The sequence below is a fragment of the Ostrinia nubilalis genome, chromosome 30 (assembly GCF_963855985.1).
Source record: "Ostrinia nubilalis chromosome 30, ilOstNubi1.1, whole genome shotgun sequence".
NCBI classification, from domain to species: Eukaryota; Metazoa; Arthropoda; class Insecta; order Lepidoptera; family Crambidae; genus Ostrinia; species Ostrinia nubilalis.
Window position 1 is genome coordinate 5425168 of NC_087117.1, and position 17936 is coordinate 5443103.

The following is a 17936-nucleotide window of genomic DNA, read 5'->3' on the forward strand; positions in this document are numbered from 1 at the left end:
TCGTAACTAATATTTTAAATGCCAAAGTACTCTGTCTGTCTGTTAATTTAATTTTTCACGCTTACACCACTTCTTCTTCTTATCGTGTCGACATCAAACCTACACAATGTCAGCCCAAAACTGCGCTACAAGAGTGGCGTTGTCAGCAGCATTAATTAAATCCTCCTGCGTGCAGTTGCTCGGGCACTCAGGGCACGACATGTCATATTGTGCTTAGGTATAAATGAAATTTGTTATAGAGATAAGTAGTTAGTTTGAGGGGAAAACATCTAAGAATAGTTTTTTATCCCGGTTTTCAATGACAGACCGTTATAATGGGTGTATCTAAGTACGCGGGTGCAGCCGCGGGCAAAAGTTAGTAAATTAAACATAATTAATTATCAATACGGTACTACGTTGTAATATAAAAACAGAGGTGTCTAAAAAGATAATTAATTATCAATTAAATACCATTTCTAATAAATAGACAAGTTCTAAAAACCATGGCAATCCTTACTTTATGCTGATAACACTATAGATAAGATATCAACTTTTCGATAAAACATCGACAAATACTTATAAACGCTTTAGTGTCGGTCAACTGCTGTGCTAATTTGTTAAAAATAACTTTAGTTTAATAAAAAAATCGTATAATGTCTGGTATAAATATTGTTGACGGCGGTGGTGGTGTGCACGTAAGTATTTTACTTGATTTATTTATTAAAAGTAGGTAATTCGGCCTAGAATTAATTAGGCTTTACTTAATTATGGCGCAGGTGCACAATGCCGCAATGCGCGAAAATCCGTATTTCCATAATATCATCATCATCATTTCAGCCATAGGACGTCCACTGCTGAACATAGGCCTCCCCTAACGATTTCCACAATAGCCGGTTGGTGGCGGCCTGCATCCAGCGCCTTCCTGTTACCTTTATAAGGTCGGTCCACCTTGTGGTCTTAGCGCTTCGTCTCGGTCAAATTCCACCTTGCTTTTGCCTCCCCAACCTTCTGGCCAGCGTGGGGAGAGTATGCCAACTCTTCGATTTGCCTCTGATTACCAGTAGGACCACGCAGTGGAGCACGGACCACAGATGAGACAGGCACGGACCAAAAATGAAATTAGCGAGGGTCGTTGCATGACGTCCACTAGTGGACAAAGGCTTCCCCCAAGGATTTCTAAAACGACCGGTCCTGCGCTGCCCGCATCCAGGCACCTCCTCGTCTGTCCACCTAGTGGGAGGCCTGCTCACATAAGTACGTCTTCCGGCCCGTAATCGCCACTCGAGAACTTCTGCCCCAACGGCCATCAGCTATAAGAGCTATGTGCCCCCGCCCCCGTACCACTTGATTTTATCAATTCTGCAGGCTGTGTCAGTCACTTTGGTTCTCCTGCGGATCTCATTTCTGATTCGATCACGCAGGGAAACTCCGAGCATAGCCCGCTCCATCACCTTTTGAGTGACCTTGAGCCTTCTTATGAGACCCATAGTAAGCGACCACGTCTCAGATCCATACCTATTACCATCACTGGCAACAACTGGTCAAGACTTTTGTCTTGAGACACTGCGGTATTTCGGACGTGAGAATATCGCGAAGCTTCCCGAACGCTGCCCAGTCGAGTTGGATTCGACGATTGACCTCTTTCTTTCTGATGTACCTCTATTATTTTACAGGTAGTCGAAGGAGATGGTTTCGGAGGAGGAGTTAACGTGGTCGGTGGAGACTACGGCGGCGGCGTGAATGTGGTTGACGGGGGCTCTGGTGGCGTACAAGTGGTGGACGGGGACTCTGGTGGCGTAAATGTGGTCGACGGGGACTCTGGTGGCGTACACGTGGTTGACGGGGATGGCAGTGGCGTTAATGTTGTAGAATAAATAAATAAGAAATCTCATTGGCAGTTGTTTTTATGACACCTTTTGTTTGATCTCCTTAAACGTTTACAGTTTACCTCCAGGAACAAACTTCAGTGTTGTTCTTGGTACTGAATAAGTAATAATTTTGCCTTTCTTTCTTTAAAATTTCTATATTTTTTTGAAAAAGAGGCTGACAATACAATAGTAGCTAACTGCGTTTCTTCTCAGCACTATTATCACATCAGCACATTTATTGTCCTGAAGCAGTGATAAGGTTAATACTGGGACGTGTAAAAGTGTTTTTTAAAAGCCTGCTTGCATAAATAAATTAGTTTTATTAGATTTTTTTAAGCGTCTCTCAAACTCAAAATCGACGAAACATATTTACAAGCAAATTACAAATTTAAAAATAATAAATATTTACCTAAGTACTTATTACGTCATAATTACACAACAAGTCATTAATTTTCTGCTACTTAATTGGCTATTAAAAACGCTTTTTCAGTAGGTTAAATTTATTTGTAGGTGTCAGTGAAGTAAAGGACTGCAGTTTATCAATCATTAAATGTTTAATTAATTACTCTATACCTGTTAATTGGAAACAATGTGTCATACAGTAATATTGGTAGGTATATATTTATGTCAATATCTTTGGAATCAGATTACTTCCTTTTAGATTACGGATACAAAAAATAACACGCAATTAGTGCAGAAGCTTAGTCTCTGATTATAAATGTTTTTAGAACTGATAACTCACTAATTTTACCTAGACTAGATACCTACTAATTTATTTCTATCGTCTTTAGCCGACTAGGTAGATAAAAAGAATACTTAAACAGATAATTTTCTGTGATCCAAAATACAAAACTACGATGAATTTGTTTTAATGTCACTTAAATTAATAATCAATAGGCATTCTCTGCCAGTAAACCTTTGATCCTGGCTACTTTACGAGGTCGAATCAGAAATGAGGAAATCCATAAACGAACTAAAGTCGCTGACATAGCCCGACGGATTAGCAAGCTGAAGTGGCAATGGGAACTGACGGCCGATGGGGCAGCAAGGTTCTGGAGTGGAGGCTGCGTACCAGAAAACGCAGCGTGGGACGTCCACCCACAAGGTGGACCGACGATATCATAAAGGTAGCAGGAGCAAGGAAAGCTTTGGGGGAGGCTAAGTTCAGCAGTGGACGTCCTATAGCTGAGATGATGATGATGATGATGAGGCATTCTCTACCAGTAAACCTTTGATATTTGCTACTTTAAGAGCCTGTATACACAGGGCGAAAAAGAAAGTGTATCAAGATGGGGTACCTACAGAATATGAAGAAAGAAAGGATAAATATTCATGTGACAACTAATACGAGTTGTAAAACAATGGAGAGAAAATAAAAAAAATGTTGTCAAAGGGGTCACCCACTCAGTATCATCTTGACAGTTACATGTTACTGCCAAGTGCCAAGACACTGGTTTTCAGTGGGTACCTTATACGCAGGGGCAAAAAAAAATCTATGAGGGATTTTTTTTAAATAGGCGATACCACATGCATTACTGTGTTGATCCCTTTCCGAGTTGATAAGTCTGCTTTGACCTTTCGGCCTAACTGTAGATTGTTTCATCCACGAAGACGCGCCTCACCTATTTTTGGTCGAGGGAAGCGCGGGGTGCGGGGAGTTTGATCCGAGCAATCCGAACGTCATAATTGTAGTGTGCGTGTGCATTCATAGATAATTTTAGCGTGTACCGATAACACTCAAACATTAGCAGAAGAATGGTGGGGCGCGTCTTCGTGGATGAAACGATCTAGATACTTATCTAATAAAATAAAAGCACTTACCAGTATCCAAAGAACTCTGACAGATCCATGCAGTCGACGTCCTTCTTCTCCGTGGGGTCCTCCGCTATGCCGGAGTCCAAATCCTCCTCAGAACTCGAGTCTGTGTCTGTATCAGATCTCAACTCACTCATAATATGGTAGAGGTTTTATTTGTTGATTTTTTTATCTGTATTTTTAACAGTACCTATAGAAAATGCGATGTCTTTTTTTATTTTCCTTTTTTATCTGTACAAAAATTAAGAAGTTTTTCGTTTTTTTCTCTGTGGATAAGTGAAGGAATTTAAAAAAGTTCGTGTGTGAATAAAGCAGAGATTTTTCAAAAGTTCGATATTAAGAATTAGGAACAGAAAATTACTGGCTTAATAATTTCAATTCAATTTATAAAAAGTTTAAAACAATGTTGCCACTTTAGGGTGAAGTTTTCCTATTTATTTGAACCTTTAAATATAATTATTAAAAATTAAGATTAAAGAATATTAAGAAGTTTTTTTTATGGAACAGGAGGCAAACGAGTAGACGTATCGTCTGATAGGTTTTTTTTTAATTTTTAAAAACTATTCCCTATGACTTTTATGCCCAAAATAAGGACCTACTTCAGCCATCTCAGTCCCCGTTACGTCATGCCCTGGGTTCACGGCCCAGGTTTCTTCCACACAAACAATTGGGCAACTTGCGCGTGAGTGGAGCGCGTGACATTTGCGCGCGCGCCAGACTCGCGCTTATTTTTATTGACCCACATGGGCTGGGCTTCCGGATTGGAATCCTATTACTTGAATCGAAATTTGTAGCTCAATTGACTCGCTTGATCGCTTATTTAGTTCATGATTTTAAATAAGTACTTACTAACATATCGAAAATTAGGCAGGAACGTGAGCCACGTCTAGGCCTAAATAAAAATGGTCGCGGGTTCGATTCTCGCACAAAACAAATATTGCATTTTGTGCAATAAAATATGATGAGTATTGGAATGGATGTTATTTATGTAAAGAAGGGTTCCTTGTCAGTACTACGGAACCCTAAAAAGAAGTTAAGCCGCCCCGAGTGCCAACCCATGCTACGCCGCCACTGGTCCACTGCTAGACAATGGCCTCCCCCAAGGATTTCCACAAAGACCGGTCCTGCGCGGTTCGCATCCAGACATCTCCCGCGACCTTCACCAGATCGTCGGTCCACCTAGTGGGAGGCCTGCCCACGCTTCGGCTTCCGGCTCGTGGTCGCCACTCAAGAACTTTCCTGCCCCAGCGGCCTGCCCAGGCTCCTTATTAGGTTATAGACAGACGACAGCTCACAAAAAGTAAGTACCTATCGCAATTGACTAAAATGGTGTCTTGACCATCGGTTCATGATACGAGTGTCAATAGTGTCATACCTAAATAAACATAAACCTCCTCGCCAGCTGTGCGCAGCTCACAGCTGACTAATCCTAATTGTAATATTAAATGCTATAAATTATTTAGACAATGCGCTTGCGACACACCGGGCACGATGCGCTGTGACGTCACGAGCACGTCAGAATGGCGCCGGTTATGAAAAGGGATGGCGATTGAATCGTACCCTATTGTACCCCTGTACATCTAAATCCTACTAAGATGTGTTGACACCACCAATCAATTGACATACTTTTTAAAACTGAGAAAACGAGACTCTCTCATAGATTTTGTATGGCAATACAAACAAGTGTGACGTCACTATTTTGTCAACTCAATTAAACTACTTTTTTGGAAAACCACTGGTTACTTTACGTCAATAGATTATTATTGACGTGAATTTCCCAAAACCATTGTTATGTTAAAAGCATTTTGTGTTCCGGCAGTTAGGGGTAAGATAGCTAGTTCCTCCGTGGTTGAGGATTCCGGGTGAAGCTCGCTTCCACCTTCGGCCTGATCATCACTTAACATCAGGTGAGATACAAAGTATTATACAAAACAAATACATACACATCTACTAAGTACTCTACTTTTTTAACCACAACGGGGAAACTCTTGACCTGCATCTTACCTGATTGAATGTGATGATCAAGCCGAAGGTGGAAGCGAGCTTCACCCGGAATCCTCAACCACAGAGGAACTGGCTATCTTACCTCTAACTCCCGGAACACAACAATGCTGCTAACATTGTTGTTATGGCGACAGACTTTGTTAAGATGGCGGTAGCTAGCCTAAATTCTAAAAACTTACTAACTATGATAAAAAATATTATTGGCAGGTAGGTAGCTAATAGCTCATTTGATAGGTCCCCTTAATTGATATTTATTGTCCGTAATGCATATCTTTTCTTAAAGATTACTTAAGTAAACCTATGTTTTGTCACCTGTCATCCGCTTTGCAATGGAGGGAAGTCGAACCTTATCTTCGAACTCCTCCTATGTTCTTCTGAATTTCGTTGCGGGTCCAATGACAGTTTTTAACTTTCCCCGGGAAAAACTTAACCTTCACTGGCTGGGTTTTTATTGGCGGTCAAGCTGTAGATCCTGGCTACACAGGAGTTGCAGCGGTGGGAACTAGAGGTGGGAATAGTCCCGTTACTACGACAAGTCTCTATCAGCGTTATTTTTATAAGGATTGGATGCTAATCACATTCTTTAAGAAGCCATAATAAAATAACTAAGTAACTAGGTACGTCATGTTCGTTTTAATTTATAGATTCAATACCGCCCAAATTGATCATTAATGGTTCTTGAATTAATATTAATTAGTGATTGTTGAGTTTATTATTATCTTGCAAGTACCTACATCTTTAGAAATGTCATTAATAAGTACAGTAAATACAAATAAATCTGTAAGATTTTTTAAAAGAAATTCTGTTGTAAAAATAAATAATATATAAAAGAAAATGTATTATTTTATTCGATGCAAGTGCAAAATAAAATAACTACTAAAACTATTTTAATGTTGATTGTAGATGACGTTTGTGTACATCATGAGAAAGTACATTTAATCTTTTCCTATGATTTTTATGACAAGGGGGTAATTTTTTTTAGGGAAGTTTACCTTAGCTGTTAGTTTATTAAAGTTAGTTAATTAGTTAAATTTCAAAATTCCTGAATACCAACTTTAAGTACCTACTGCCTACTATGATACCTAGGACATTTATAAATAAGACTTACAGGTAAGAAGTCATCCTGAAAGAGAAAGTATTTCCAAATGCAAGTGGAGTTTCAATAAAGTGGCAACATTGTTATTATTTTTAAACATAGAACGCATTTCACTGCAACCAAAGTGCGTTACCCACACACGTGCACTGTAAGTAGATAGATGGAAATTCAAATTTAGAACTGGTGTCACTTCTTTTGATTGATTTTTAAATTTCAAACAAAACCGGCCAGTGTTTTTCACTTTTTTATTTTGCGTTTCGTTCACTTGTTTATTATCACTGCACTAATTGTTTTATTATTTTTATTGGATTTTTTATTAGTTTTTTAAATAGCGCGGGGCGTTGGTTTTGTTTGCTGGCGATCACAAACTGGATGCGTTTTGTTCGCTCTACTTTGACTAGGAGTAACAGAGGGTGAATAGAGTCGTAGTAGACGTAAATAATTTCTAATGTTACTTAAACTTATCATCGAGCAAGACTACTAGACCATAAATTTAACTTTATGAACAATTAATTAGTGCAGTAGGTACAGTCTAGTTGTAGTCTACCCACATAATTCCTACCCGATGTTTTTTAAAGTCATCTTGACTACAGTCCAAACAGAGAGTAGTTTCGATTGAAACTTTGGCACGCGGCTTTGCCTCATAACCTCCTGTTACCGAAAAAAATTATAGAGCACGTGTCCCCCGGTTTAAAAAAAACCTAATAAAAGCTGTATCTAATAGGTAGAGCTATCAGATGCAGATCTCGGAGGCAAACTGTAAATGTAACATAGCGGCGATCACAATAGATCGTGGTGATACCATTGGGTGATACTAGGACTCCATTTAATAATTTTTGTTCACTAAAGTTCTAACTCCCCCTATGATCTTCTGATTAATTTCTTTGAGGGTCCAATAACAGTTTAAAACTTCCCGGTACAAACTTGACCTTCACTGGTTGAGTTATGGCGGTCAAGCTGTAGATCCTGGCTACACACGAGTTGCAGTGGGAAAGAGAGGTGGGAATAGTCCCGTTGTAAAGATATGGATTTGTAAAAGTCCTCTTGAAAACAAGAAGGGCGTCTCCACATCTTTTTTGTCCTTAGTGCAGCCAAGTGCGCGCTCAGTCTATAATTACAACGCCCGCGTTCAACTGATTTGGTTAACTTTTATTGCATCGTATCATAGGTACGGTTACTCGGTTAGTTTAGTAAAGACCGTTCGATTTAACCATTATGTTGACCACTGCTGGACAAAAGGTCTATTCCAATTTGATCATCTGGATTTGATCACCCGGGTGATCAAAGTGGACTCTAAGCCAATGTGCACCCCATAGATATTTCGTCAGCCCATAATTAAGTCGGGCAGTTGATCAGTATGGACATGTATTGGAAGTGCGCACATTACACCGATTTGATTTGGCCGATTCTTCATAAAAAATTAAAATAGGCCAATTTATCAGCCAACTAAAAATCGGTGGTCTGCGCCTAGTCTAAGCGACACTTTAGTGTCCTTTGATCACTCATGGATGAGAAGTCCACTTTGTTCACGTAGATGATCTTATCCATGTGTGATCAAAGGACACTAAAGTGTCGTCCACTTGGATCTCCTGGGTGACCAGTGGAAGGCCTCAATTTTTTCCACATTTCCACAACGTTCTGTCCTACGCTGCATACAGGCGTCGATCTTCGACCGACGTCGTACTGAGTTTGAGACTTGCCTACACTTCGTTTTCCGGTCATGCTTTTGGTAAGAAGTAAAGTAAACGACTTATCTTTCTAGGGCAGACCAAAATAGTGGCTGAATTTCTTCCGCCACTTCTCACCACCAGCCCATAATGTTGTCCCGAAGTAGTCCCTGATAGGGCAAGTTATAATATTTAGGACGTGTACCTAATAGCGCTTTTTAAAAGCTTAATTACTTGCAAAAAATAAATGAGTTTTAATGAGTATTTTATTAGTTATTTATTTACGCAGGCTACTAAAAGTAATAAAGTTCAAATAGGTGATTACCAAGAGGAAATAAAGTAGGGAATTAAATCGAAATTACATTTTAATTATCTGTTGTTCACCTGTAGCTTAACACTGCTGCAAATAAAATGCCAACTGAAAATAGGTTTTAGGGCACGTAAAATCAGTAAAATGAGGTTTATTGTACTAAAAAGTCATAAAACTCGTTTTTTTTCTATAAGTAGTCTTTCAAAAAGCGCTTTTACACGTCCCTTCCACTGCTTCGGAATTAATGGGCCAGTGCTGAGAAGTAGCAGCGCAAGAAACTCAGTCACTATAATTTTGCGCTCGTCACTTTGCCAATCTAGCAAATATCATAATAAAATTAGCAAGACTATACCTTTCTTTCCTACTACTTACTGCAACTCCTGTTCAGCCAGGATGTACAATGTGGACAACAAACCTACACAGTATCAGCCCAAAACTCTGCAAAAAGAGTGGCGTTGTCAGCAGCATTAATTAAATCTTCCTGCGTGCAGTTGTTTGGGCACGCAGGGCACGACATCATGTGCTTCATCGACTGGGGAACACAACCACACTTGCACTCCAAGTTTGAACCATCTGAGAATCCCCACCTGAAAAGATTGTCCTTGCTACAGCTGACCTGCGTCTGTTCAATAATATTGAGTAGAGTTTAGTTAGCAGTTGCCAATCCTACTATAAATAAATACCTGTGACAATTGACAGTCCGATGACAAGATGTTGGCTGGTGAAAGATCTTGGCTTTGAAAAGGCGATAAACTTCTTTTCACACCACCTGGCTAGTTCATCTTTACCCAGTTATTCCACGGGCCGGAAGACGTATTGTGGGCAGGCCCCGCTCTAGGTGGACCGACGATCTATGTAGTAAAGTTCGAGGGATGTGCCAGGATGCGGGCGGCGCAGAACCGGTCTTTTTGGAATTCCTTGGAGGCTTTTTTTCAGCAGTGGACGTCATTTGGCTGAAACGAGTTATTTAGACTAGCAATCAGAAACGCAATCTAGGTTAGGTTTACGAGTTGAATTAGGTTAGGTTAGGTTTTGTAGTTAGGTTAGATTTTGTATTTAGTTAGGTTAGGTTAGGTTTTAAAGTTAGGTTAGGTTTTCGAAATAGGTTAGGTTTTCAAGTTAGGTTAGGTTTTCGAGTTAGGTTTGGTTTTAAAGTTTGGTTAGGTTTTCGAATTACTTTAGGTTTTGTTTATGTTCATTAATGTAATAACTGTTTCTACTTGTCAAAACTCCCAAGAGAATATACGGAAAAAAAAGCGTCTCACTACGCCGCCACGCTGTTTTCCTGCGTCGTTTATTATTCTTGTTGACAAAAATAGCTGAGTAGGTATTTTCTAAATATAGACGATAAACTTTGCCAAAGCTGGCCAAAGACCTGTCTTTATTCTTAAATCAATCGTGAATTTCGAGCCAAATATGGGTACAGTCGTGTGCAGGAATATATTTTCTATTGTTTTAACCGACTTTAACAAAAGGAGGAGGTTCTCAATCCGGTTGGCATAAATTTTCACACATTATTGAAGCAAACGCACTTACCAACAAGTTTGCTAAGTTTGACAATAGATGGCGCTGTATGTATGCTAGGTAACGCCATCTTTTGATTTTTTTCGGAAACTATTAGCGGGGGTTTTGCGTAAGTTCTAGAAGCGACCCAACTTGTTAATACTTTTCCTTTGGACAACTTATTACAGAATTTGAATAAAAAATACGTAATTAATTTCATGCCTCAGTACTAATAAATAAAGTTAAAACGATTTCACAAATTCGCTCCATTTTTTCTAACGTCTTCAATATTCTAGCGGCAACAAAACTTCTATCTTTAACGTTGCTTGAAGAAGTGTTAAGAACATGAGTTATTATTATGTACTTAAAGGAAGGAAGACTCACGCATTTTCCAACGTGCTTTTATTAGTACTAAATACATCGGTCAGACACATGCGCTTATTTGTAGACACAAATAGTAAATAACAATAAAGGACATTATGTTCAAACAAGTGCCAAATCAGTCATAAATAATACGTACAACAGCTTATATTATGTACCTACCTACAGTACAGTTTACCTAAAGGTAATTTATTCTGGTCGCCATCGCTGCACGCTGGCTGATCACGACCCTCTGGACACGTGGTCCGACTGCTTTGTCCGACTAATCGAACCACGTGAACTTTTTTTTCCTGTTGGTTCGATTATGGAGTCGGACTATCAAGACTTTCCGTTCTTAAGGTTACATGGTCCGACATTTAACCGCCCAACCTATTTGAAAGAAAGAAAGATACATTTATTATTTCACTAACTCAACACTTTTTAATTGCATTTTCTTAATTGAAAAACTATAACAGATCTATTCCTTTTAGTTCAAATCAAAGTTTATCTGAGTTGAACTTTCAGGAAAAAAAACCATAGTTTTCATAATTTTTCTAGAAATTTGAAATAAACGGAATATATTTTCCTAAAAATTCAACTACTTATAATAAATTTATTGAATATTTTTGATTGATATTTTAGGCTAGTTTCCTAAAAAAAATTTTTTAGTCCGTCAATTTTAATATAAAAAAATATTGGACCCGTATATTTTTAATTGTCAATCAAACAAATAATTACAAAGTTATAGTGCGTTGAAGTTCCGCGCGACGTCACAAAGTGCATCACTTTTACGCACTCACTGACGTCACGGGCCTTTTCTTTAGAACTTTGGCACGCTTTATCTCTTTACATTTTCATTAGTTTTAAAAAGTGAAAAATAGGTGTCGAGTATTTTTTGATAAGCTAACTGACGGACTAATTAAAACTCTTGCTTTTTACCCAGGAAACATCCCTATTGAAAATGTGGAAAGCAAATGAATACCTACATAACCTATCTATAATAATATAAATATTTAGGAAATGTTTATAAAAAAAAATCCGTTTATTTCAACTTCCTTGAAAGATTTTTTTCCTGTGGGTCTAGTCAAAACGCACTTTAAAATCGCAAACCCATCGCAAACCAGTCGCAAACAAATAAACAAATCGCAAAAGAGGTCGATAACAAAAAAGGCTTAGTCAAACGGCAAAAAATCGAATCGCAAAGCCCTACCTATCGATAATCGAAAGACTGGATTGAAATTTCCCATACAAAGGCTTAGCCAACATGCATTTAAGACTCAATCAAAATCGAATCGAATCGCAACACCCGCCATTTTCATTGCGATTACTAAAACCCCGGTGATAAGCTTGGATTCGATCGAAAACCAATAGGGTGAGTTGCACCACCTAACTTTAAACGTAACTATGACGTTAACCGGTGTTTTTTGTATGGAGTTTGACAGATTTTAGACGTTTGTCAAAGTTAAACTAAGATGGATGGTGCAACCCACCCTAAGGCTGTTTTGACAAATCCGTATCGCGATGTCGTTTTGACAGCTAGTTTGACAGCGAAGCATAGACGTAAACAGAGGGCAGAAAGAAGGAAGAAACTAATTTAAAAAAAAAAAAGCTAGAAAAAGTAAAAACAATCGCAAAGTCATAGACATTTTTTAACTTTTATTCGATTTTGAATGAACTTTTATATCGCCGCGTCGTTGGTGGTTCAATGTGCATTTTGGCTGCCATTTTCCGATCGAATCGAATCACTGGTGACGCGGCGACTGACATTAGTGAAAACTTCCCATTGGTTTGCGATGGCATTTTGACTAGACCCACTGAAAGTTCAATTCAGTTGAACTTTGAATTGAACTAAAAGGAGGTCGTTTTACATTGAATGAAACAATCTTTAATTAAAATTATTTATACCTTTACATATTTGTATTAATTTATTAAAATCAATATTATTTTTTTATTATTATAAATTTATTTAATAGTGAACCTTTCCATGCCAAGCGTTCACGAGGAAGCTCTTGTTATTATTATGACCAAAGAGCATCGCATTGGTAGTGTGTAATTGGTAGTAATATGAAATTGTCACGAGAAATAGTTTCCATGGATCGATTTTGTTGCATACCACCCTTAATTTATTTCAAGTCCGATTAGTCGGACGAAGTGGCATTGCGATTCCTTGTAGTCCGATTAATCGAACCAACAGGAAAAAAAAGTTCACGTGGTCCGATTAGTCGGACAAAGCAGTCGGACCACGTGTCCAGAGGGGATCACGACGGGACGCGTGCCTCTTCTCTTTTAAACTACAAAAACTACTCAACGAATTTTAATTTGGTTTTCAGCAATAGATAATAGTGATTCAAGAAGAAAGTTTTTAACTAGGTATAATACCTACATTGTACTATCGGCAACAGTGTTAACTGCCCATTGCCTGTCATGTCATCTCGTTCTATCGCAAAGAATCACCATTTGATGAGAGCGAGAGCAAAAACGGAAATGGATAGTTAACACTGTGGCCGTGTGTACCTGTGCGAAGCAATGGCAGGTCGCTAGTTAACACAAATAAAACACAACAACGAAACGCGAAATCAAAATTTATTTAATGTTTTCAACATCTTTAGCCGCTGTTGCACATTCTTCAACCTATCTGAGTTGTTCATAGGTTTCTTTTTCTTAGACTCGTACGTCAACTGTTCTCTCATGGGGTTCCTTCGTTTCCTCCATCGGATCCTCACAATCCTCAATTGAAAGCAGTATTTCTCACATCGCTCACACTGTAACCGTTCACCCAACCTAAAATAGTCTTTTATATGCTTATATTTCAAATTCACTTTATCCTTAAACCAGCCGAAGCAAAAATCACACACTTTCACTGTTTTTATCGACCAATTAAACTCGTGATCGCCTTTAACATGTTCTAACTTATGACTATCCAAATCACTTTGACACGTGAACACGTCCCGGCAAAATTTGCAAGCGAATTCGTTGTGGTAGTTCTGCCTGTGTCTCATATTGCTGATGTAACGGAGACCACATTCGAAGCACTTGGTGAATTCCTTGTGAGTTTTCAATTCTTTGTCGGGGTGCTTCCGTCTTTTGTGGTACTGTAGGGCTGCTAAGTTGTTCCCTACTGCCCAATCGCAGATTCGGCACATGAAGGGCACACGGCGTTTGAATCTGATATGGTCTGTCTCGTGGATGATGGCGTCGAATCTGGAATGAAAATTAATTAAATTAAAAATAGTTTACAACAATATTTATAAAGCCTGGTCTCCGAGCAAGTAGAATTTTGTCCAATGACCCCAAGCTACCCATCCTTATCGCTCGCGCGTAATTATATGTTACGGTTAATGTGATAAATTGAAAATTATTAATAATAACCGGTTATTATGAATAATTAGCGACAGTCGCGGTAAAAGTGATAAATTAATCACATTTAACAGTGATTATTTTGTAATTCAACCTTAGTACTAACAAATTTCATAAAAGAGAACATCTTGTGTACATGCTCGTGTACAGCCAAAATTTTGAACGTTTTGATATCATATATTAATATAATTTGGCATAATGAGTTTGGAATGTTTCTTGCATAATATTACTTTTCCATGATGCCTATAACATAATGTTTTGATTTAAAGTGAAAAATAGGTTAAGTTGCGGCGGGGGTGGCCCTTGGGTCATTTATACACACATAAAGGACCTCATATTAATCACATTTACCAAATCATGTGGTTATTATTCATAATAACCGGCGATTATTCATAATTTTCACATTTATCACTTTGACCGTAACATATAGGTACACTGCGGGCGCCCGTCGCACAGTCGCTCGATTCTTTCATTCACGAAGACTAGGGTTGTATTAGTAAGTAGTAACCAAAATACTAACTTGCTAGGGAAAACCATGGTGCATTTTTTGCAACGATACACTCCTGGTCTGATCAGCTCATCGTAATGCACACTATGGAATTCCTCTTCATGCACACTTTCATCCCCATTACATTTCACGTTCGGCTTGTTCCCTAATATTATTGTGTTTCTTTTACAGTTATTTAAAGCTTCTTTTTCATTAACAAATAGATTAGGATCATGAAATACTTCATCATCATCATCTTCGAACAACAATCTGTCTTTAATCTTCTTTTCAGTATCAATGTTGATGTATTCAAACTCTATCTTGCTTTTAATTTCAATTATTTCATCATCGCTATTCAATACTTCGTTTTCATCACCATCATCACTGTCCGATGGCATATCTCTATCTGAATCCGAGTAAGCTTCATCTTTGTGGAGATTGCTGTTCAGAAAGCTTTCGTTGTTCAACAACATGATCGGTTCTCTCTTCACTAAACTTTCTAGAATATTCTCAGTTCTTGACGGTGGATCAGGCAGTTTTGTGAGCATTGTCACGGGCTCTTTCTTCACGAAACTTTCTAATAAATCAGGTACATTACTTGTGATATCAGGACTTTCACCGTTTGCTCTGTGTAAACTTATATCTATTAGAGGTTCTTTAGTCAACATTGTGACTGGTTCCCTTTTGACGAAGCTCTGCAGTATTTTGGGCAAATAATCCTTATTGCTAGAGATGTAAGAGTGACTATTGATCGAGTGCCATTCGAGAGATTCTACGGTGTTGAACAAGCGCTTGCATTGGGTGCATTCGTAGAGCTTCTGGTTTATTAAGGGTATTATTATGTGCTTCGCGTTGTGGACTAGCATGTTGTATCTAGAAATAATAAAGAAAGGTGCGTTAATAACAGTAAATAATTTAATTTCAATCAGTTGCAGCCTACTACCTAGCCTACAGAACAGTAGGCAAATTCTATTTTTTCTTTCCTTCTTTCTTTCAAATTCCGAAAACTTCAGAGTTTTTTGTATACCATTTTTCGCTCCGTAAATCTCGGAATAATGCTGTTAACATTGTTGTTATGGCGACAGACTTTAGGTAAGATGGTGGTAGCTAGCCAGGCGGACTTAGAACAAGCCCTACCACCAAACAAACCAAACAGAAAAATCTGCCACCTCTGGGAATCGATCCCGGGACCTCTGCGTCTGAAGCAGGTAGTCTTACCACTAAACCACAAAAGCGGTTAACTTGCGTGCTTTGATTTGAAGATTGCCTGCAGGTCAATTGTCGTTCGTGTTGACGTTCATCAATACGTTGTCTCAATTTGTAAATCTGTTTACGACATTAACATGTTTATTACACAAATCACAATTTCATTTAGTAATTGGTTCATTAAAAGCATCATTAAAAATATTTTGTAAATAGCTGAAGTTGATTCTTTTACTATTGGTACACAATTCACAGAGTAATTTCCTCTGTGAATTGTGTACCATAAATGATAATAGAAATTGAACAAATCAGATTTTTAAATACAGAATTTAAATAGGAAAGGACAGGTATGTTTCTTTTTCATAATCTGTACTAATATTATAAATGCAAAAGTAACTCTGTCTGTCTGTCTGTCTCGCTTTCACGCCTAAACCACTGAACCGATTTTGATGAAATTTGGCATAGAGATAGTTTGAGTCCCGGGAAAGGACATAGGATAGTTTTTATTCCGGTTTTTTAAACAGGGACGCGCGCGATAAAGTTTTTCTGTTACAGACAAAATTCCATGCGGGCGAAGCCGCGGTCGGAAAGCTAGTATTTAAATAAAACTTACTTGTTATAGAAGATCATATCACAAAAGTCGCATTTCTCCACAGAGTACGTATACAGGCTGCTCTTGGATCGACTCTGGAAGTCCACCAGCGGAACGTCGCTTTCGGAGTCCGAGTCATTGTGATGATACTTCTTCTTACTTTTATGCTTCATTTCTGGAAACGGTACAGTAGAAATAGCTCAAAAACAGTTCCATAGGTATTTAATTTCATTATAATAAATTATATGGAATAAACAAAATAAACTTTAAAGCATTGCCCTCCTATAATCCTTTTACCCTCTGCTCAAAACATCTTACAGAAGTTTATTTCATCAAAAGTCCCGTCAAAACAGTAGAATCAAGTTTGCACAATATAACCCAGGTGTTTAATGCCCGTTTTCACCATCAATCCCTAATTTTTAAGTGACCCCTATGTAAACAAAATTCCTGTTATTTATTACCATAGGGTAGGTCGGGTTTGATACCATAGGTAGGTAGGGTAGGGTATTAGTCTATTATTTTTATGAATTCTGTGGACACAAGTGCCTATTCTTGTATAATCAGGTTTTAAGCGTCTATCAGGCTGTGTGAGTTAAGTAAAAAATGACATTAAATGTATGACGGATTGTTCAGCACACCTAGTGGTAACTTTCAATAATTAAAATTTTCATACATTTTTTAAATACGCTCAGATGTAAACTCACACTAAGCCCTCAGGTTCCAAAGCTAGTTCACAGTACAACTGCTTGAATATTTTCATGAATTTATCACTTCACTACACTTTGGAACAGATTTGTAAAAGTCTAATGCATTAAAACAGATCGAACATGCTTTCTGTTTATTTATCCCCCAAGTTTTCCCAGAGAGTAAGTAGTAATAACATAAACAAGTCTTGCTATTGTATTCTCTTTGAGACAATCCAGGTTCTTTATGAAGTTAGGACTTTAATATTGAAGCAATTTACTTTTCCAATGGGGTATTATTTTTTCCTCTACTATTCTTTGGGGCTTTAATATTGGTCTCACAACATGGAATGACACAAAATTTGGGTAGAATTATAGTAGTAAAGCCAGTTTAATAATGTGAAATCTGTCCAGTACATTGATAGCACTGAAGTCCTAAGTGACTCACATTTAACTTAACAAAAAAGTGCAAACAAAATTATGGCAAAAACTGGTGTTGAGAAATAGGAAATTATTTTCAAATTAATTTTAAAAATACAGAAGATAATATTAAGCTTACTTACCTGGACTTTATTCATTAACATTTAGCCTTTTTAGATCCACTACGTCAGATGTCAGAGATTCACGAGTTCATTAAAATAGGAATAAATAATGGAATTCACTAACATGCAATGTATAAAATAACCTAACTAGAATTGAAGCTACTTATCTAATTACTTGAAATATCAGTATCACAAGAAATAGTATTGCATTTTTGTAATTAATTTAATTAAATGTTTTTCGTTTTTTTAAAACCATCCATTTCCTTCCCAACCAAATCGAAATTGGAAAAATGACGTTTTCTTTTTTTCTTGTTTTTTTTTATAATAACTGCGTGCTCTGTGATAACTGCCTTGCAACTTCACTAATCCAGTATGCAGGAGTCGAAGAATATGGCAGGAATATAGTGCATACAAGCAAAGTTTACGATTTTTTAGCCTGTTTATTGATTTTATGTAATGAAAAAATAATT

General features: G+C 37.8%; 2 protein-coding genes across 2 annotated transcripts; one reads left to right on the forward strand and one right to left on the reverse strand.

Annotated features, from left to right (window-relative positions):
- The first annotated feature begins 552 nt into the window (after positions 1-552).
- Positions 553-1870, forward strand: LOC135086203 (ctenidin-3-like). Its single transcript, XM_063981002.1, has 2 exons — positions 553-674; positions 1653-1870. Exons 1-2 carry the CDS (start codon positions 633-635, stop codon positions 1851-1853), a joined length of 243 nt encoding a protein of 80 aa, XP_063837072.1. The 5' UTR covers positions 553-632; the 3' UTR covers positions 1854-1870.
- Positions 1871-13168: 11298 nt separating this feature from the next.
- On the reverse strand, positions 13169-17736 carry LOC135086095 (zinc finger and SCAN domain-containing protein 32-like). Its single transcript, XM_063980863.1, has 4 exons — positions 17488-17736; positions 16263-16416; positions 14480-15319; positions 13169-13803 (listed from the first exon to the last, which is right to left on the reverse strand). The coding sequence occupies exons 2-4, from the start codon at positions 16412-16414 to the stop codon at positions 13179-13181; spliced, it is 1617 nt and encodes a 538-aa protein (XP_063836933.1). The 5' UTR covers positions 16415-16416; positions 17488-17736; the 3' UTR covers positions 13169-13178.
- Between the last annotated feature and the right edge of the window lie 200 nt (positions 17737-17936).

What these genes read in the sequence shown, in the direction of transcription:
- LOC135086203 (XM_063981002.1), top strand. Translation starts at nt 633, where the DNA reads ATGTCTGGTATAAATATTGTTGACGGCGGTGGTGGTGTGCAC. An exon ending in ACGGCGGTGGTGGTGTGCAC is followed by an intron (nt 675 to 1,652) that starts GTAAGTATTTTA and finishes ATTATTTTACAG; the next exon opens with GTAGTCGAAGGAGATGGTTT.
- LOC135086095 (XM_063980863.1), bottom strand. Translation starts at nt 16,414, where the DNA reads ATGAAGCATAAAAGTAAGAAGAAGTATCATCACAATGACTCGGACTCC. An exon ending in GATATGATCTTCTATAACAA is followed by an intron (nt 15,320 to 16,262) that starts GTAAGTTTTATT and finishes TATTATTTCTAG; the next exon opens with ATACAACATGCTAGTCCACA. An exon ending in ACCATGGTTTTCCCTAGCAA is followed by an intron (nt 13,804 to 14,479) that starts GTTAGTATTTTG and finishes TTTTCATTCCAG; the next exon opens with ATTCGACGCCATCATCCACG.